This window comes from Otolemur garnettii, unplaced genomic scaffold, assembly GCF_000181295.1.
Source record: "Otolemur garnettii isolate 467f Iridium unplaced genomic scaffold, OtoGar3 scaffold00022, whole genome shotgun sequence".
In the NCBI taxonomy this organism is placed as follows: Eukaryota; Metazoa; Chordata; class Mammalia; order Primates; family Galagidae; genus Otolemur; species Otolemur garnettii.
In genome coordinates, this window is record NW_003852417.1 from 19,162,255 (window position 1) to 19,184,135 (window position 21,881).

At 39.1% G+C, this 21,881-nt stretch overlaps 1 protein-coding gene across 1 annotated transcript in view; it reads left to right on the top strand.

Annotated features, from left to right (window-relative positions):
• Positions 1–21,881, top strand: part of BABAM2 (BRISC and BRCA1 A complex member 2) — a gene marked incomplete at its 5' end in the record, with an annotated part of 402,516 nt that overhangs the window by 318,119 nt on the left and 62,516 nt on the right. Inside the window, one exon of the mRNA XM_012803778.1 lies at positions 1,750–1,832. Coding sequence (XP_012659232.1) covers positions 1,750–1,832 — 83 coding nt within the window. The remainder of the gene's footprint in view (positions 1–1,749; positions 1,833–21,881) is intronic.

The following is a 21,881-nucleotide window of genomic DNA, read 5'->3' on the forward strand; positions in this document are numbered from 1 at the left end:
CATGGGGGAAACTAGACACTAGGGATTTTCATGGTCTGGTTTTACTCCATCTTGTTCCAAAGAAGGTTTATAAATATATTAACATGTATACAGTAACAAAAAATTAACATTTTAATAAATAAATGAAATTAGGACAAAAGAAAATTGGGAATAGGAAGAGAAAATGAAACCCAGAATAAAGTTGGCCATTCTCTAGGATATAATCTTCAAAGGTTGACATTGTAAGCAAAACTATTACTTCTCAGAACAATTTTAAGAAATGTGTTCATTATGCATAGTGGAATTTTCATTCCTCTAAAATAGAAGTATTAATATCCAAACAATAAAACTAAAAATACTTAAGATTATTTTCAGTTTTATTTATGAACACTTAAAAATACTTCTGATACAAACAGTAGTTAATCAATGATACCACTGGTCTTGATCTTCAAGTAAAATTGTTTCATATAATTAAAAATGAAGAGTCTAGCACAGTGACCTGCAGAGAGGTTATACAACTCATCCCGTTGGAATATAAGAAAAATAATCAAATTTGTGTTTACATTTGTTTTTAATCTAATTTTTAATGTACATTTGTATGTGTTTTATTATGTGTATAATATAGTAATGTAGTAGCATTAAGTATACAGACATTTTACCATACTGTATGTATACTGTATGTATACTGTACTATATGTAGACAACTATGTGGTTGTTTTGGCCTATAGGATTCAGAATCTAAAAAGTTTAGATATCAGTGTTATAGCATATTCAGTTAATTATAAATTTCATAGAAATGTAAACTGGTAACTAGAATGGTTGACTTAAAATCTGTATGCTGTACCAACCGTCTTTGAGCAGATCACTTAGCCTTTAGTATCTTAGTTCCTTTGCTTTTACAAGGAGGACAACTGTTCCTTCCTGCTTAATCTGGAAGGTCATCAGTATCAGTGACCTAGGTTAGCCAAGGAAAAGGCAGCTAAGGATATCAAAATCCCCCTTGTATGATTGAGAAAGAAAATCATTTCTGTCCTCAGTATGTGGTTGGTATTGTCACATCTTGGCAGCATTCCTCCAGGCACTCAGCTCTTGAGGGAAATGGATGAGATGAATCCTACCCAGCCCCTTCAGTGGTCAGGAGTGTTCTCCCTTGATACATGAGGTATGAATCTTCCATGTGAGGCCAGCGTCCACCTATCTCATGTTGCTACTTTATCTTAAGCCCAGTGGGGAGGACAAGGGGAACACAAGGGAAAAGATTCCATGTGCTTTGGAAGAAAAGTAATCTATAATCCTGAATTTAATAATCCTGCCCTTGATTGTTACTGTTTAGTGCCCAGTGAAAGTGAGGCTTAGCAGTCCCTGTACAGACAGTACACTGATGTTTGATGTTTTAGAGCCATTGCTGATCTGATTTCTTAATTTGTCCTTTTACTAATAATTAGTAGCTAATGTTTGTATAGCATTTGATGATTTATCTTATTTGTTTTTCACAACCCTGTAATGGAGTTTACAAATATTATTATACTTGTTTTGCAGATGAGGAAACTGAGGCTGCAAAGGTTAAGTGATTTGCTTGGGGCCATAATGATAGTAAATGGCAGAGCTGGGACTTGACCCTAGATACTTTCATTCCAAATCTCCGGCCCTTCCTACATTGAGATTCAATGACTTTGACTTCATGAATATATTCTTTAGTTGGTGTCATCTCTTTTATACCTTATTTTTATGAGGGTTTTTTGTTTGTGTGTGTATGTTTTTGTTACTTAGAGGTGTCGTGGAATATGATGCAGAAGGCTTTACAAAACTCACTCTGCTGCTGATGTGGAAAGATTTTTGTTTTCTTGTACACAGTGAGTATATTTTTGCTATCAGCATGTCAGCATACATTTTAAAATGTTCTGAACCACATGTAATGATGAGTCCAAGAACTTTTACTGTCCTGACTTACTACCTTTTACTTTAACATATGTATAATGGAGTGATTTTTGCCCCTTAAAGGAGGTTCGGCAATGTCTAGAGACATTTTTGACTGTCACAATCGGCAGTAGGCATGGAGGTTGCTACTTGCATCTAGGAGGTAGAGGTCAGTGATCAGGTAAACATCCTACAATGCACAAGACAGCCCCATGCAAAAAAATTATTGAGTCCAAAATGTCAGTGTTTCCAGGCTAGAGAAACCCTATCCTAAACAGATTTCTGTTTCAAAGTATCTCCCCATTATCAAGCCTCAAAACTTGCAGAATTATGCAAAACATTCCTGCTATAATCATTTGGTTATCATCCTTATTAAGGGAAAGGTGTACAGCTTTGATAATGCACAACCCAAAGGTGGGGCGGTGTCTCAGTGAACCCACAACATCACTTCTCAGGGTTCTCCCACAGAGCAGGCATACGTAAATGGTGGTTATGTTATGTCACTCACTCAGTAAACATTGGCCCGGCTTTTTCTTGATGGATAATTTAGAGTCTGTTTTGTTTATTTCCTGGTTATATAAAAACCAAGGAGCTGTGGTCTCAGATTTAAGTTACAAGTCAGCTGAGACCTTCTGTGTATAGTAATTTGGTATGCAAAATGTAGTCTTCAAGCCAGAGACAAAGAAGTTCAGCCCTTTAGGTATTGCCCAACAGTCACCACCTTGTGAAGGTGTCATGCACCATGTCACCATCATAACCTATAGTATAGGGCAGGTGGAGGAGGGAAGCAAGGAAGCCCCAGTCAAGGCCTCCCGCAGTCTCCCCTTTGCTTCCTATCTTCTATGGCTCCACTGATCAGACAGTGAAAACTGAGTACCAAAGTTAAATTTTCACTTCATTTTGAAGTACCTTCCTCAGAAACATAGAGCCCCCCCCTCAACCACACCCCAGGCACACATTAGAACAGCTACAAAGGACCTTGGGATTTCCTTAATTTGCTTTTTTCAGAGTATTTCCTAAGGCTCATATTCCTTTCCTCTCCAGGCTGTTTGCTCCTTGTCTCAGCATCACTGCCCACACTCTTGGCTCTTCTAGCAGATAAGACCTTGTCTGTGAATCAAGGGACTTTGATGCTGTTTCCTGCTCCGTCACTAACTCACAGCCTGTCTTTAAATAAATTATTTCCACCCTTTTGCTTCTTTTTATCTAAAATGTAGGACTCGCTAGTTCAGAATGAAGCTTGGTTAGATAATGTGTTTTACTTAGTCATGCAGTTAAGCATCTGACACTTACCTTCCTTTGGAAGCATCTGCTTGTTTGGTTACAACGCCCAAGAGACCACTTGTTCCCTTTTTTCCTTCCACAAACATGGGGAGGTAAATATGGGGTTGCAGAGACTTAACAAAGAACATTGCAGTGAATTATTCTGAAATCTCAAGTCATGAAAAAGGAGGAAGGAAGTGCCTGGAGATAGATCCAGTCTCCTGTGGCTGGCTCCACTTCTTCACGGAGGTTGAAGCCTAGCAGGACATAAAATAGCATCTGTGCTCACCCCTCCCTCTCTGTTCTCCCCAGGAATAGGAAGACTGCTATCAGTAGGGCAGGGGCTGGCAATAACCGAGCATTTTGGATGCTAGGAGAAAGAGCCACTTACCTCTTGAGGCAAACAGCTCTGGCCTCAGACTTTGCCAGAGTGTCCAGAAGCAAGAATGCCTTAAGACAGTGGTTCTCAACCTTCCTAATGCTGCAGCCCTTTAGTATAGTTCCTGTGGGTTGAGACTCACAGGTTGAGAACCACTGCCTTAGGGGAAAGCCTTGCACATACCCTAGGATCTCTCACGAGATACTACAACATACTGGCATTCTGAAAGTTCTGGGGCAGAGACTATGACTATAAATTTGACCACGGAGCTTTTTCATCCATTTATTCCTTCCTTCCATGTTCATCATCAACATGTCTCAAGACTTGGAACCACAATAGGATCTAAAACTTGCTCCCATCCAGCAACTGTGTTCAGGAATGTTTCCTGTCCATGAAGAATTATTCATAGCAGTTATGTAGGTAGTTCTACATTTGCCAAGTTGTTCTTCCTCTGGAGGTAGATGTTTTAAGTCAGCCGCTTTTCAGAATCTTGGATGGCAGTAGAACCCATTAGCAAGGCACATTAACACAGGACAAAAGCAACCATTGGGGGAAAAGATATGCTCTTATTTCATGGGCTCCAGTCAGCTGCACTATAAGTAGACACAAGAGGAGGCAGCTGCCTGTGGTAGCAGAGTTGCTGCTTAGATGAGGAGAGTATTAAGATCTGTGATTTTTAAGGGAATGTGTCAGAATCTGTGACGGTATGAGAAGCTGTCTTCTCATTACCTATAAATCCTTGGTAAGTGGCCCCTTGAGTCATCTAGCCTGGGCCCTAACTCAGCCTTTTCTCCCTGGTAAAATGCCTGTTAGACTAAACCCGACCATTTTTTCTCTTCTTTGCCTCCACCTCCAATTAATTTATTTCAGTTTAATTGAGATCTGAGTTTACTGAGAACCTAGTACAATCTCAGCACTATGCTAGGTATTAGGGAATGTAAGTAAATAACTCAAGCTAGACCTTAAGAGATTTAAAATAATATACCACAAAAGCTGGAAAACTACAGCCTGTGGGCCAGATCCCACCCTCAGCCTGTTTTTATATGACCCTCAAGCTAAAAATCATTTTTACTTTTGTTTTGTTTTTTCTTTTTTTTATTTTTTATTAAATCATAACTTTGTACATTGATGCATTTATGGGGTTCAGAGTACTGCTTCGATATACAATGTGAAATGCTTACATTGAACTAAGTAATACATCCATCACAATTATACTCATTTCTTAATAGTTTTGGAATGTACCATTGTATCATGCACATTAGGTGAGGTCCCCCCAAATACCCTCCCTCCTCCCATGTCCCCCCTCCCCTCCCCCTCTCTCCTCTTCCCTTCTACCTTCTAGACTATAGTTATGTTTTGCCATTCACATGAGTGCGTAGGTGGTTATATATTGATTTCATAGTAGTATTGAGTACATTGGATACTTTCTTTTCCATTCTTGAGATACTTTACTAAGAAGAATATTTACTAAGAAATATATTTACTGTCCAGGTAAACATAAAATATGTGAAGTCTCCATCTTTTTATGGGTGCATAGTATTCCATGGTGTACATATGCCACAATTTGTTAGTGTACATATGCCACAATTTGTTAATCCATTCATGCGTCAGTGGGCACTTGGGCTGTTTTCATGTCTTGCCTATTATGAATTGGGCTGCAATAAACATTCTGGTGCAGAATGCACATTCTGGTGCAGTCTTTGTTGTAAAGTAATTTTTGATCATCTGGGTATATACCTAGTAGAGGAACTGCAGGATTGAATAGTAGGTCTACTTTTAGTTCCTTGAGTGTTCTCCAAACTTCTTTTGAGAAAGGTCGTATTAGCTTGCATTCCCACCAGCAGTGTAGAAGCATTCCCTTCTTTCCACATCCACGCCAACATCTGTAGTTTGGGGATTTTGTGATGTGGGCTAATCTTACTGGAATTAGATGATATCTCAAAGTGGTTTTGATTTGAATTTCTCTGGTGATTAAGGATGATGAGTATTTTTTCATGTGTTTGTAGGCCATGCGCCTGTCTTCATCAGAGAAGTTTCTGTTCAAGTCTCTTGCCCACATAGAAATGGGTTTATGTATTCTTTTTTTATTGATTAGTTTGAGTTCTCTGTAGATTCTTTCTGATTATAAGACCTTTGTCAGAAGCATAACCTGCAAAAATCTCTTCCATTCTGAAGATTGTCTGTTTGCTCTACTTACTGTGCTCTTGGCTATGCAAAAGCTTTTTAGTTTGATCAGATCCCAAAATCCCAGATTTTTGATGTTGCTTCAATTGCCCAGGGGGTCCTCCTCATAAAATATTCTCCCAGGTCGATTTGTTCAAGTGTTTTCCCTGCACTTTCTTCTAGTATTTTTATAGTTTCATGTCTTAAGTTTAAATTTTTTATCCAATGAGAATCAATTTTTGTTAATGGAGAAAGGTGGGGGTCTAGTTTCAGTCTTTTACAGGTCGCCAGACACTTCACCCAGTACCATTTATTATATAAGGAGTCTTTTCCTCACTGAATATTTTTGATACGCTTGTCAAAGATCAAATGACAATAAACAGCTGGATTCATCTCTTGGTTCTCTATTCTGTTCCATAAATCTACCACTCTGTTTTTGTACCATGCTGTTTTGATCACTATAGATTTATAGTATAGCCTAAAGTCTGATAATGTGATACCTCCTGCTTTGTTCTTATTTCTGAGTAATGTATTTGCTATTCAAGGTTTTTGTGAATCCATACAAAATGAAGTAGTATTTTTTCAAGTTCTTTAAAGTATGACAGTGGTGCTTTAGTAGGAATTACATTAAATCTGTAGATTGCTTTGGGTAGTATGGACATTTTAACAATGTTAATTCTACCCAGCCATGAACACGGCATGTTTTTCCATTTGTTAACATCTTCAGCTATTTCTTTTCTCAGCATTTCATAGTTCTCTTTATAGAGATCTTTAATGTCCTTCTTTTGGTAAATTCCCAGATATTTCATCTTCTTTGGCACTATTGTAAAAGGAATAAAGTCCTTGTTTTTTTAGCCTGACTATTGTTGGCATATATAAAAGCTACTGATCTGTAAGTATTGATTTTGTGTCCTGAGACACTGCTGTATTCCTTGATCGCTTCTCTGAGTTTTGAAGTTGAGTCCCTGGGATTTTCCAGGTATAAGATCATATCATCAGTGAAGAGTGAGAGTTTGATCTCCTCTGACCCTATTTGGATACCCTTGATTACCTTCTTTTGTCTCACTGCGATAGCTAAGACTTCCATTACTATGTTAAATAGCAGTGGAGACAGTAGGCATCCTTGCCTTGTTCCTGATCTAAGTGGAAATGTTTTCAATTTTATACCATTCAATATAATTTTGGCTGTGGGTTTGCTGTAGATGGCCTCTATCAGTTTAAGAAATATTTCTTTTATGCCTGTTTTCTTAGGAATTCTGATCATGAAAGGATGCTAGATATTATCAAAGTCTTTTTTTGCATCAATTGAGAAAATCATATGGTCTTTGTTTTTTATTTTATTGATGTGATGTATTATATTATAGATTTGCGTATATTGAACCAACCTTGAAACCCTGGAATAAAATCAGCTTGATCATGGTGTATAATTTTTTTTGATGTGTTGTTGAATCTTGTTTGCTAAGATCTTATTGAATATTTTTGCATTGATATTCATTAATGATATTGGTCTATAATTTTCTTTCTTTGTTGGATCCTTTCCTGGTTTGGGGATCAGGGTGATATTTACTTCATAGAATGTGTTGAGAAGTATTCCTTCTTTTTCTATGCTTTGGGAAACATTATGTAATATAGGTACTAGTTCTTCTTGAAAGGTTTGATAGAATTCAGCTGTGAAGCTATCTAATCCTGGACTTGTCTTTTTAGGAAGATTTTGTTTTGTTGATGCTATTTCAGTGGTTGATATAGGTCTATTCAAGATTTCCAATTCTTTCTGGTTGAGTCTAGGAAGGTGGCATGCTTCCAGGTATTGGTCCATTTCCTTCAGATTTTCACATTTCTGGGAATAGAGATTTTTGTAGTAATCATTGAGGATTTTTTGAATTTCTGAAGTGTCTGTTGTTATTTCTCCTTTGTCCCTTCTGATAGATGATAGTAGAGATTTTACTTTTCTATTTCTCGTTAGGTTGGCCAAGGGTTTATCAATTTTGTTAATCTTTTCAAAAAATCAACTTTTGTTTCGTTGATCTTCTGAATGATCCTTTTGTTTTCCATTTCATTTAATTCTGCCCTAATTTTGGTTATTTCTTTTCTTCTTCTTGGTTTGGGGTTGGAATGTTCTTCCTTTCTCAGTTGCTTATGATGATCTATTAAGTTGTTGGCTTCTTCTTTTTCTGTTTTCTTGATAAAGGCTTCCAGCCCTATAAATTTCCCTCTTACGACTGCTTTTGCAGTATCCCACAGGTTTTGATAATTTGTCTTTGTTATCATTTTATTCCAAAAATTTGGTGATTTCCTTCTTATTCTCATCTTTGACCCAACTATCAGTCAGCCTAAAATTATTTAGCTTCCATGACTTTGTTTGAGTATAAAGATTCCCGTTGCTGTTGAGTTCAACTTTTATTCCATGGTGGTCCGAGAAGATACAAGGAATAATTTCTATACTTTTAAATTTGCTGAGGTTAGACTTGTGTCCTAGGATATGATCTATTTTGGAGGATGACCCATGGGCTGATGAGAAGAATGTATATTCAATTTTATTAGGGTGAAATGTTCTGTAGACATCTGTAAAGTCCATTTGTTCTAGGATCAGGTTTAAGTTTAATATTTCTTTGTTTAGTTTCTTCTTGAAGGATCTATCCAAAACTGTCAAAGGGGTGTTAAAATCTCCGACTATTATAGTGCAGGAAGATATCAAATTGTTCATATCCGTTAGGGTCTGCTTTATGAATTGAGGGTGCATAAATGTTAATTATCGAAATCTCTTCATGTTGGGTGTTTCCCTTAACAAGTATGTAGGGACTTTCCTTATCTTTCTTTATCTTTGTTGGTTTAAAGCCAATTATATCTGCTACTAAAATTATAACCCCTGCTTTTTTCTGGTTTCCATTTGCCTGTGTAATACAAGTCCATCCCTTCACCCTGAGTTTATTTTTATCCTTTAAGGTAGGGTGAGATTCTTGTATACAGAGGATATCCAGTCTAAGTTTATGTATCCAATCAGCCAGCCTATGCCTCTTTAGAAGACAATTTAAACCATTCACATTAATTGAGAGAATTGATAAGCCTGGTTGTGTTTTAGTGTCATGATTTTCAGATGTTCAGTGGACATTTTTAATCCTTTCACCACTGGAAGTTGGGTTTTATTCAAAAAATTTCTGGGTGAGTTTACTTTGGAGGTAGAGCATTGCGCTGGGCATTGTGGAGGATTGGTCTGAGAATAGCCTGGAGAGTTGGTTTAGTTATAGCAAATTTCTTCAACATGTCTATGTCATTAAAGTATTTGATTTCTCCATCCCAAATGAAACTCAGTTTAGCTGGATAGAGGATCCTGGGCTGGAAGTTGTTTTGTTTTAGGAGACTAAAGGTTGATGACCATCTTCTTCTGGCTTGAAACGTTTCAGCTGAGAGATCTCCCGTTATTCTGATATTTCTCCCTTTGTCGGTGATGCTTTTCTTATGTCTGGCTGCTTGCAGAATTTTCTCCTTCATCTTAACTTTCGCAAAGATAATCACAATGTGTCTAGAAGATGCTTTATTTGGATTGAGTCTTGCTGGGGTTCTGAAACTGTCTGCTATCTGAAGTTCTATATCTCTTGCAATGTTTGGGAAATTCTCCTCCAAAATCTCTTGGAATAGAGCATCTGTACTGTTAGGACCATCCTCTTTTCCTTCAGGAATTCCTATAAGAAGAATGTGTGATGTTTTAGAGTGATCCCATAGTTCTCTCAGGGGATGATCAGTTTTTTCTCTCCATTTGTCTGCCTCTGAGTGTTTGGGAATGTTCAAAAACTTTGTCTTCAGTTTCAGAGATCGTTTCTTCTGCCTGGTCAACTATTACTAACGTTTTCATTTCCTTGAGCTCTGCTCTTTTCTCATTACATCCATATCTTTGGTGACTTGGACTTTGAATTCATTAATTTCAAGACAACTTTAGAACTACTCTTTGGAATTCAATTTCTTTCTTTACTTCCATTCTATTTATCTTATTTGCAATCCATATTCTGAATTCAGTTTCTGACATTGCTGCCTTCATGGCATCTTCAGTTATATCTCCTTTGTCATTTCTTGGTGGGGGTGGGTTGATCTACTCTGGTTATTCATGTTGCCATAGTTCTTCTGTTGGGTCTGCACCATGTTTATTTTCCACTGTTTGGTTATTATAACTGGTAGGGTGAGATTGAATTGGGGTTCCCAGGTAGTAGAGATAGCATCTTACCAAAGCTCTAGGCTTTATAATGGTAGTTTATCTCCTACAACCTTACAAAGACCCCTTTCAGAGTTTTGGCCAGAGACTCTGAGGACCTACTTGGTGAGATAGCATAGGCTAGCTCTGTTTTGATATCAGCCAACATCTACCTTATCCTAAGAAACCACACTATTAGATTTAAATCTCAACTGTGAAGAGATACAAACAGCTGCAGTGCCCAGCCCCCACCGTTCAGTTCTTTTCCACTACAGAAGTGTGAAAGTGAACCTCAGAATGTCCCTGAGAGGACAGCCCAAGACACAGGTTCCAACCAAATTGTCTCTGGCAGTGCAAACCCTGCCCAACAGAGAGGGATTCAAGGACAATTCAAAGCAAAGGGATTCAAAGCACATTTGGAGCCATGGATTCACACTCCCACCCACCAGACTCACTCCACACTATTGTCTGCTTCTCTGTTCACAGGCCCAGCTGGAGCCAGTGGCAACACCCCCGCCTACTGGTCTCACTCCACACACAGCTAGCCTCTGCTTACTAGACCAGTTGGAGTCAGGGGACCACGCCCCCGCCTGCCAGTCTTAGTCCACTGCCTGGCAAGCCTCTGTTCTCAGACTCTGTTAGAGTCAGGGCACCACACTCCACCCGCAAGTCTCAGTCCTCACCTGGTAAGCCTCTGCTCACCAGCCCCACTCTAGGCAGTGGAATACGCCCTAGCCCTCAGGTCTTGGTTCACAAGTAAGTCACTGCTTGAGGGTTCTCTTGGAATCAGCAGACCACACCCTTGCTCTGAGGTCATAGTGCATGCCTATCAAGCCTCTGCTCTCAAGCCCAGCAGGGGCTGGGGACCAGCCCTGTCTGCCCAACTCAGTCCACATGGGGCAACCACTCTCCCCCTGTGGGTGTTGTCAGAGCCGAGGGTTCTGCACCCCATCTCACCAGACACAACCCAAACTGAGGGTCTACACTACCACTGGCTAGGCATAGTCATAACCAAGGGACTGCTCCTCCTCCAGCCAAGTGTCCCTTTCTTCCTCCACCCTCTTTCTTCCCCATTAGTCGCAGATTCCGTCTTGATGGTTGGCTTGATGGTTGGCGGTCTACACTATGCCCAGGTCTCTCAGGACAAAACCAAACACTCTATGCTCTGCAGGGGGCAGAACTTCAGACCTCTTTTGTTCCCTGCTCCTTCACAGATAGCCTGCAGCAGGCCTCCTGCTTGGGGGAGGGGTCTCCCATCCTCTGGTCGATAGGCTTTGTACCTGTAATTTGTTTTCTTGAATGTTCTTCCTTGAAGTTACAGCTTGCCGAACTTCTTGGCTCAGCTCCCCATCTTTGGCTTCATAGAGTCCGATTCCATCCAGTTTTTCTTCCTCTGCTCAGGAGCCTCTGATGAGGGTTGCTACCAGTCAGCCAAAATTTTTCCAAAATTCCTAGTTTTTACATTTTTTAAGAAAAAAAATAGAAAAGTTAGAAAAAGAACAAAGCAGAAGAATATGCAACAGAGACAGTATAGGGCTTATAAAGCCTAAAATACTTACTGTTTGATCATTTGCAGAGAAAGTTTGTCAACCTCTAGTTTGCTGATGAGTATAAAGGTCAGGTATGCATTTTTAGCAAATATAGCTGTAGGATTATGAAACCAAAATGGTGATGTTTCTCAAATCTTGCTTGCTTTTTTGTATACAAATCACATTTTATGTAAATGAATGTATTTGAAGAACAAATCAGAATCAAGGAAAGTGATTTAAAGTAGAAATCATAATGGTTATAATAACTTGTTTCAAGCCCAATCTATAAAAGTATAATATTTTAGAATTACCAACTTTACCTCTTGCCAGGCAAATACAAAGATTCTCAGTTTTTTTTACCATTTCTAGTCTTAACTGTCAAAGCAACAGGGGTAAAATTGTTTTTAAATGAAAAGTGAAACCAGTCAGTGCTCTCTGCATATTGTTCAATATGATAATAAAAAGGAAAAAGACAAAAGAAAGTCTTTCCAAATGTCTTTTTATTCTAATTATGAGAACTATTGGGTCCTTTAGATACTTTAAACATTTTGGTTAATTTTTATCCTGAGACTTCTTTGAAAGTGGTTAGCTCTGCTAGGTAGAGTGGTTTTCATCTTTTGATCACATACACAGTACACCCTACTCACAATTTACATCTCAGAGAGCTCTTGGCCTTTACCAACCACCATCACTATTTTGACTCAAATTGAAACTTCTGTTTTACCTTTAGAGTTTACTTTCAGAAAGTCAGTTTGTAATTTCTAACACTATTTTGCGAATTTAATTTTCATTGGGAATGCTCTCTTTGTTGTCATACCTTGGATTTACATGATCTCTCTTTAATGACCTTAAAGGATTTCTGGTGAGGAAGGTTATCAGATGTACAATCACACAGTGATTTTTTTCCCCCTGCACCCTGTGATACACGTTGTATGCTTCTTCCTTTTCAGTTGAAATTATTGAGTTAACTAAAAAAAAAAAAGAAGAAGAAATTATTCAGTTAACTGATTCCTAAAGTGGGTTTTTCTTTTTTTTGAGACAGAGCCTCAAGCTGTCCCCCTGGGTAGAGTGCTGTGGCATCACAGCTTACAGCAACCTCCAACTCCTAGGCTCAAGCGAATCTCCTGCCTCGGCCTCCCAAGTAGCTGGGACCACAGGCGCCCACCACAACACCCATCTATTTTTTGGTTGCAGCCATCTTTGTTGTTTGGTGGGCCCAGGCTGGATTCAAACCTGCCACCTTAGGTGTAGGTGGCTGGTGCCTTACCACTTGACTCACAGGCGCCGAGCCAAGTGGGTTTTTCTAATCAAAGAAAGATCTTGAAAACTCTTTTAGGCCAGGTGCAGTGGCTCACACCTCTAATCCTAGCATTTTGGGAGGCTGATTCAGGAAATAGTGCTTGAGGCCAGGAGTTAGAGACCAAAATAGGTCTCTTAAAAGAAAGTAGGTCTCTTAAAATCCTATTAAATATTGTCTGTGTTTGCATGACTCAATTCTAAGATTCTAAGTCATTATACACATTATTGTTAATATGTGTTCAGTATCGTACTGTCATCATCTCAATACTGGCCTATAGTATTGACTGATGTTCAGCATAAAGAAAATATTAGAAAATAATGCTCAGATTTGAAATTCGATAACTTTTCCATTTGTATATCTATGGGTCCTAATGTACAAATTTAACTTTCATGAGTCTATGAGGAGTATTTTTTCCCGTCTTTTTTTTGAGACAGTCTTACTTTGTCACCCTCATGAGAGAGCGGTAACATCATAGCTCACAGCAACCTTAAACTCTTCGGCTTAAGCGATTCTCTTGCTTCAGCCTCCCAAGTAACAGAGACTACAGGTACCTGCCACAACGCCCGGCTAGTTTCTCTATTGTTAGTAGAGATAGGGTCTCACTTTTCACTTAGGCTGGTCTTGAATTCCTGAGCTCAAGCAATCCACCCGTTAGAGTGGTAGGATTCCAGAGTGCTAGGATCATAGGCACGAGCCACCGCACTTGGCTTTTCCCATCTTTTTTGAGGTATAATTTACATATAGTAAAATTTGCCCATTTTAAGTGCCACATTAATCAATTTTGGCAACCACACACAGTCATAGAATCAGTACCACAGTCAAGGCAAAGAACATTTCCATTCCCTTAAAAACAGTCCTCCTGTGCCTTTGCAATTAATTCTTCTTCCTGACTTCCAGCCCTAAGTAAGCACTTATTCCACTTTCTGTTACTATAGTTTATTCTGTTTTAGAATTTATAGAATTTCTTAAAGATGGACTCATACAGTATTTAGTCTTTACTTAGCATAATGATGTTTTTGAGATCTGTCCATGTTACTATGTGTATTGATGTTTCCTTCGTATTTATTGCTGAGTAGTACATGCAGTTCCTGGGTTATGAACCAGATAGGTTTTGTAGGTTTGTTCTTAAGTCAAATTCATGTATAAATCAAAACAGGCACATATATCTAATACCTATGCCAGCCTCCTTTTGTAAGTGCAAGTTGTACATAAGTCAGATGTTTATAACTCAGGGACTGCCTGTATTCCATTTTTCCATTCCATTGTTTCATTCTTTTAATAGATGATGAACATTTGTTTTATTTGCAGTTTGGGGCTATTAAGAGTAATGCTTAGGCTGGGCGCAGTGGCTCATCCCAGTACTGTGGGAGGCTGAGGAGGGAGGATTGCTCAAGCTCAGGAGTTCGAGGCTTGTCTGAGCGAGACTAAGACCCTGTCTCATGAAAAAAATGGAAAAACCCAGCCAGGTGCCATAGCAAGCACCTATAATCCCAGCAGTCTCAGAAGCTGAGGCAGGATGCCCACAGCCCAAGTCTGAGGTTACAGTGAGCTCCCGACACCACTGCACTCTGCTCAGGGCACAGGGTAGAACTCTGTCTCGAAAAAAAAAAAGAATAATCCTCAGGGTTGGGCGTACTCTGGGAGACTGGGGCTGGTGGATTGAGTGATCTCAGGAGTTCAATACCAGCCTGAGCAAAACAAGATCCCATATCTACTAAAAATAAAAAAACTAACCAGGCATGGTGACAGGTGCCTGTAGTCCCAGCTACTGGGGAGGCTGAGACAAGAAGAACTTTTGACCCCAAGAGTTTGAGGTAGTTGTGAGCTATGATACCATGGTATTCTACACAGAACAACTGAGAGACTGTCTCCAAAAAAAAAAAAAAACAATGAATAATGCTTCTTGAACATAATTCAAGTGCAAGTCTTTATATGGACATATGTTTTTATTTCTTTTGAGTAAGAATCTGGGAGTGGGAAATGTAGTAAAAGTAGGTTTAACTCAGTTACACGCTGCCAAACTATTTCCCAAAGGCTGTGACTTTTTACTTCTTATTAACTATGGCTTTCAGTTCTTCCACATCCTAACTCTTGCTGTTGACAGTCTTTTTAATTTTAGCCATTGTCGGAAATATGTTAGAGTCTTATTTTAACTTACAGTTCCCTAATATGTTAATTTCTGAAGTGACTGTTCATATATTTTCCCTACATTTAATTGGATTATCATATTTTTGAGTTAAGAGCACTTTATACACATCTGGATACAAGCCCTTTGTCAGGCACATATTCTACAGATATTTGCAGACCTTTTTCATTTTCTTAAATGTGCCTTTCAAAGAGCAAAAATTTTAATTTTGATGAAGTCCATTAAATCACTTTTTAATTTTATGGGCCATACTTTTTGTGTCCTGGCTAAGAATGTCTTGCCTAATCAGGTTTGCAAATAATTTCTAAATTGTTTTGTTTTAGAAAGGTTCTAATTTTTGGTCTTAAATATAGGTCTATGTTTCATTTCAAGATAATTTTTGTGTAAGGAACTAAAATCCAAATGTTCCAGCATCATTTGTTGAAAAGCCTGTCCTTTCCTATTAAGTTAGTTGATTTCTGACACCTTTGTGTAGATCTATTTCTGTATTCTCTATTCTGTTCCATTGATCTGTATTTCTGTGCTTTCACTTTATAGTAAGTCTTGAAATCAGGCTTTGTAAATTCTTTAACTTTGTTTTCCTTTTTGTTTTGTTTTGTTGTTTTTGTGGTTTTGTTTTTGTTTTTGAGACAGGGTCTCACTCTGTTGTCCAGACTTCAGTGCAGTGGCATCATTATAGCTCACCGCAACCCTACTTCTGGGCTCAAGTGACCCTTCTTCCTTTGCCTCCCCAGTAGCTGGGACTACAGGCATGTGCCACCACTCCTGGCTGATGTTTTCATTTTTTGTAGAGGCAGGGTCTCTCTGTGTTGCTCAGGCTGGTCTTGAACTCCTTAGCCTCAGGTGATCCTTCTGCCTTGGCCTCCTACTAAAGTGCTCGGATTACAGGCATGAGCCACTGCGCCTAGCCTAACTTTGTATTTCTGTGCTGATAATTATTTAGACCGTTTATATATTTTGCCTTTTTATGTACATTTTAGAATCAGCTTGTCAATTCTTTCACAAAAAGCATATGAACAGGATTGTGTTAAATCCATACTTCAGTTTGGGGAGAATTGCCACCTTAGAAATACTGGGTATCCAATTTATGGATATAGTGTATGTTTCCATTTATTTTGTTCTTCTTTGATTTCCCATAGCAGTTTTCAGTATATAGGTTTTACACATTTTTTTTTTCAGTTTTTGGCTGGGGCTGGGTTTGAACCCACCACCTCCAGCGTATGGGGCCAGTACCCTACTCCTTTGATCCGCAGACGCTGCCCATTACATATCTTTTATTAAATTAATTCCTAAATATACTTTTATACTATCATGAGTAGAGTTTTCTTTAAATTTTCATTTTCTAATTGCTCATTGTTAATATATAGAAATATAATTGATGTTTTTTCTTTTTTTTGAGACAGTCTCACTATGTCACCCTCAGTAGAGTGCTGTGGCGTCACATCTCACAGCAGCCTCAAGCTCTTGGACTTAAGTGATTCTCTTGCCTCAGCCTCTCAAGTAGCTGGGGCTACAGGCACTCACCACAACGCCTGGCTATTTTTTTATTGTAGTTGTTGTTTGGCAGGCCCAGGCTAGGTTCAAACCCACCAGCTTCAGTATATGCGGCTGGTGCCAAGTCTATAGTTGATTTTTGTATATTGATTGTTGGTAGATTTTTTTAGAATTTTTATGTATGATCATGTAATCTGCAAATAATCACAGTTTTACTTCTTCCTTTCCAATGTGAATCCTGTCCTTCCTTCCTTCTTTCCTCTGTCTATTCCTTCTTTCTAGTGGCCAGCAGGCCTGAACTATGCAATTGTTTATCCGTTTGTGTGTTGATGTATTCCTTCCTTCACCATGTATTGAGCACCTGCTCTGGTTCAGGCACTGTCAAGACTCAGGGATACCAGGATGCATTGATACCTGCTCTGAAATGGCTCACAGTCTAGTAGAGAAGACATAATGTACCAATGAAACATTATTTAAAGCGCAATGCTCTGTGTACACCAGATGTTAGGGGAATGCAAAGAAAGGACACGCATCTCACTAGGGCTACAAGAACACTCCAGGCAGAGGCTAGCATAAACAAAGGCACAGAGGGAAGAAATCCATAGAGTATATGTGAGGAACTGTAAGTGGTTTAGGATTCCTCAAATATCTAGTGGATCTAAAGGAGCCGTGAGAGATTAAGCTAAAGAGACAGAGGCCAAAACACATATAGCATTGCATAGTCAAATTTGACTTTATCCTGTGAATAATAAGGAATTTTTGAAAAGTGCTCAGTAGAAAAGTGGTATATATTTTCTTTTTAAACATAGAGTTTCTGGTATTATGTAAAAGATGATTTAGAATGGGGACCAGGGACCCAAAATGTTAGTCCAGACCAAAGATAATTAGACTTGAACTAGAAGAGTCATAATAGGGAGGGAGGGGAAGAAAAATGTTTCAAGAAGTATTTTGGAAGTAAAACTAGCAAAACTTAGTGATGGATCCCAAGCAGAAGAAGGACTAAGAAGGATTAGGGTGATTTCCAGGTTTCTTCTTTAGGCATCTAGGTAGCTGATGATGCCATCAGCCGAAGCAAGGATTGTATTAGGAGGAGCAGATTTAGAAATGTTGAGCCCACTTTGGGATGTGTTGAGTTTTAGGAGCCTGTAGACATCCAGGTAAAGAATGAACAAGTGAACATTCACACAGAACAGATGTGTGCTTAAGGCTCTCTCCGCACACAGAGAGAGCCGCTGCAACCTGGGCAGTCTCGGGCCAGGTGATTCTGAACTCTTTAGCCTGCCCATCCCTTTTGTCCAGTTATAGTTCACCCTGGAAGGGATCTGGTTTGGAACTTGGAACCTTCCAAAGGGATGGTCCATATTCTTGAGATGGCCTGACCTAGGATATACTTAAAGAGGCTTTTGGGAGTAATTTCCAAACTGAAATGACTTTGGGTTAGGAGAAAGGGTAAAAGGGATATCAAAACACAATTCATCTCATAAAAGGGGAAACAGTGTATGATTGCACTTATCTGAGGTAACCAGAACTGTCAAATTCATAGGGATAGAAAGTAGAATGGCGGGTATCAGGGGCTGGTGGGGAGGGTGAATGTGAAATTGTGTTTAATGGATATAGCATTTCAGTTTGGGATGACGAATAATTTCTGGAGATGAATGGTGGTGATAATCGCAGAGCAGTGTGAATGTACTTAATGCCACTGAACTGTACACTTAGAAATGGTTAAAATGGCAAATTTCACATTATATATTTTGCCACAATTAAAAAAAGGAAAAAAGTATGCTTCATTGTTTGGCGGGCATCATATTGGCAAGTTTTGTTCGGTTACAATAAACCTGATGTTTTTTCTCCATTTAATTTATTCTCTCCCAGAGGTTGCTGAGGTAAGAGGTGACCTCAAATATATGTAACAATAATAATACCATACCATTGTTATACATAAAAAATACAATCTGTTGCGTGTTCACTATATGCAAAATACTGTGCTAAGTGCTTTACATTCATAATTCTATGTAATCAACAGCTTTCTTATGAGGTCTGGCTACTTACTGTCCTCATTTTATAGAAGAGGAAATGAAAACACTTGGAGATAAAGTAACTTGCCAGAGTCCGGTAGCCAGTAGTTGAGTGACACATTTGAACCAAGACCTTCTGATTTCAGATCTCTTCTTCTTGAAACTTTACTAAATCTTCCAGATCCATGTGATGGGGCACACTGCTGGATTAGGGATAGGCTACAGATAGGCTACTGACCTCCTCCGTCCTTAGGGGAGCTAGAGGCCACAGTCAATGACCTCAGCCAGATTCACCTACTTTTTCTAGTGTACCATAAAACAGCACCATTTTCCAGTAAGTGTGATGACTTGAAAGGGAGTAGGGAGCACAGTACTACCATGCTACCTCTTCTGGGACAGTTAGAGGACCCTAGCTGTGTTTATAGTCAGGAAAATTCCACCCTCCGTGCCCTTGATGGGTAGGGACTCTAATTTCTACTTCCTTTCGGCAAATGTGCACAGGTTTTCCCAGTGTTACCTGTGATACTCCCAGCTATGAAGCTGCCTCTTTGTACTGTGAGTCTTTTGAACTCTCCCTTGTATTGAAAAGATGGATTAAGGATTCCCCATCTCCAGGGAAACCATAGTGCCTTCCAGTAATCAGCAAACTTTGCATACAGGTGAACCTAGTGGAGATAATTGCAAAAGGGATCTGTCCATGTGATTGAAGGCAGAGCACTAGCAATTGCATTCACATTTTAAATGCTATCTACGCAGCAATCTCTGATCTAAACCATTGTCTCTGTTCAGCTTTGTTTCCCGGTAAAGATACAAATTTAGTTCTGTGCATTTTTTCAGCTAGTCTTTCAGGTTAGACATGGAGTCTTACTTAGCTTTACAGGCCTTAAAATTTGTAGAGGCTGGGTTTATCTTTTTTGTACTCCCAGGTGAGAAGTAAATTTGAGCATATCCTTTATGCCAGCTACCATATTGAATACCAAAGGTTTTGAGATGAATGGGTAGTTTTTCTAGACTAACTCACAAAGCTTTTGTACTTACATTCCCGGAAGCTTTTCCCAATGAACATTATCATTTGGGGGGTGGGTGAGCAGTCTCACTTTGTTACCCTAGGTAGAGTGCCATGGCAACAAAGCTCACAGCAACCTCAAACTCTTGGGCTCAAGTGATTCTCTTGCCTCAGCCTCCTGAGTAGCTGGGACTACAGGCACTGACCACAGTGCTCAGCAATTTTTAGAGACGGGGTCTCACTTTGGCTCAGGCTGGTGTCAAACTCCTAAGCTCAGACAGTCTACCTGCCCCAGCCTCCAAGAGTGCTAGGATATCTTTTATTTTTTTAATCTCATTGGCTATGCTAATATTTCTCATTTTTTATTTGGCTGTATGCTCATAAACCTCATATGTATGGTAAACTGTCTCTTATGTCAGACAAATTAAAAGAATTTGGATAGGTTATCTTTAAGCTCTTGTTTGATTAAGACCTTAGAAATGAATTGTGGTCTCAACAAAACCATCTGCAAATGGCAGCTTTTTGTATTAGGTTGCAAGAATAGAGTGGACCAAAGCCCTCAGTTCAAACTGTTCCACTACAAACCATCAGTGAGAAGGTAGAACCCATTCCAAAGGGATATTGCTTGAACACTGTTGAAAACATGTTCAGTCTGCCTCTAACCAAGGAGACAGAATACTTCAAAAGACCCATTCTTCTGGAACAGTGTTTTTCAACATTTTTTTTAATCTCACAGCACATTTGAACCTATAGTTAAATTTCCAGGGCGCACTTAAATTATGTTGACCAAAAAGTAAAGAGTAAAAAAATGAATATACTTACTGAGCTTTGAACTTCTTTTGAAAATAATTTAATTAATGACCTTTAAAATTTGTCATGGCACACCTAAGATCCTCTTACGGCACACCAGTGTGCTGTGGCACACCACTTGAAAATCGCTTTTCTGGAAGATGAATAGCCCAAGATCAAACACCAGTGGGCTCTACAGAGTAAACAGACTCTGAACTCCAGTGTTCACAGCCAGTTTTCTCCAACATTGTTTGTTGTTTCCATTATTCTGGAGAACATGGGGACTACAGAAAACTAATACAACCAGAAAGAATTGCTTCTTGATTTCAGCTTTTTAAAGTTTGATAGTTATAACAACTAGAAAGTCTTAACACAATGTGGATTTTACTTTGGTACTTGGACAGATAGTGAAGCTACATGTGACCCAAGAATGTACTGACAAGTAGGTATAGTGAAGAGAGGGAGTAAGGACCGCAGCTCCTATTTCTCATCTCATTTTGTCCTGTAAAGTGTATATGGGTCAGCTTCCCCATATAGGGTAATTCTTAATAAGTGACCTACGGGGCAGAAAACTGAGAAGCAAGGGTGGCTGCTGCAATGGTCTCTCTTCGTTCATGACTCTTAGGCATCTCCAGCTTTGGAGGACAGGAAGGAAGTAGAGCTTGGCCGTAATTCTTTGGCATGTGCAGGCTCGTTCATACATGCACAGACATACGTGCATGTGTGCATACGCCCTAGTGATGGCTCTCAGCTAACTTCATAATCTTGGAACTAAAGTTTTGAGAAAAACAAAAAGTAGCTTCCCCTCTCCACCCCACAGGCAGAATATAAGGACCCTCCCTAAGAATGTTCTTTTTTCATTTCTTTTGTTTTATTGTGTGAATAGACAATATATTCACCTAATTTTTCTGAATTCACAAGATGAAAAGTCCCATCCTCACCCCTGCTCAATCCACACTATTCTTTCTCTTTGTCACTTTTATTAGTTTTTTAAACACAGCCTTTCAGAGTTTCTTTATGTAAATAAAATAAATACAAGTATATATTCTTAATTTTCTTCTTTCTTACATGAAAAGTAGCACATTACATACCCTGTCTGCACCAGGAGCAAGTACTTTTGACGTCTTCTTATCATCAGGGTGCGACTCCTAACCGCCCCTCCGTCTCGGCCCCTGAGTTACTATGAAGGCGCAGCACTGCAGCATGGCAGCTCTTCACTAATACATTGAAGTGGGATTTGATTATGCCCCTGGTACTACTCCCCAGTTAGTATTATAATGGTCTCTCTTTTTTTTTTTTAAAGTTCTCAATTTTTTTAAACTTAATTGTTATGAATCATAACTGTACACCTTTGTGGGGTACAATGTGATGATATACAGTGTGGAATGCTTGAGCTAATTAACAGAACCATCACCTCATTTACTTATTGTTGTGGTACGGCACTTATAATATACTTAGTTGATTTGAAATGTACCCTTGCATCGTGTACATTAGGTGAGATCCCGCCACATACCCTCCCTCCACTCACCCTTCCCCCTCCCCTCCCTTCTTTGGTTTCAGAGTACTTTCCCATTTGCCACCTCAGTTAATTTGATTCCCCAGAACTCTATGAAGTTAGTGGTAGGACAATAATTGTCCTTGTTTTTAAGGAGAGGAAACCAAGGGCTGATGCTGAGTCTCACATCTGGGTCTAAAGAGCTGTGCTTTGTGCTTGATCA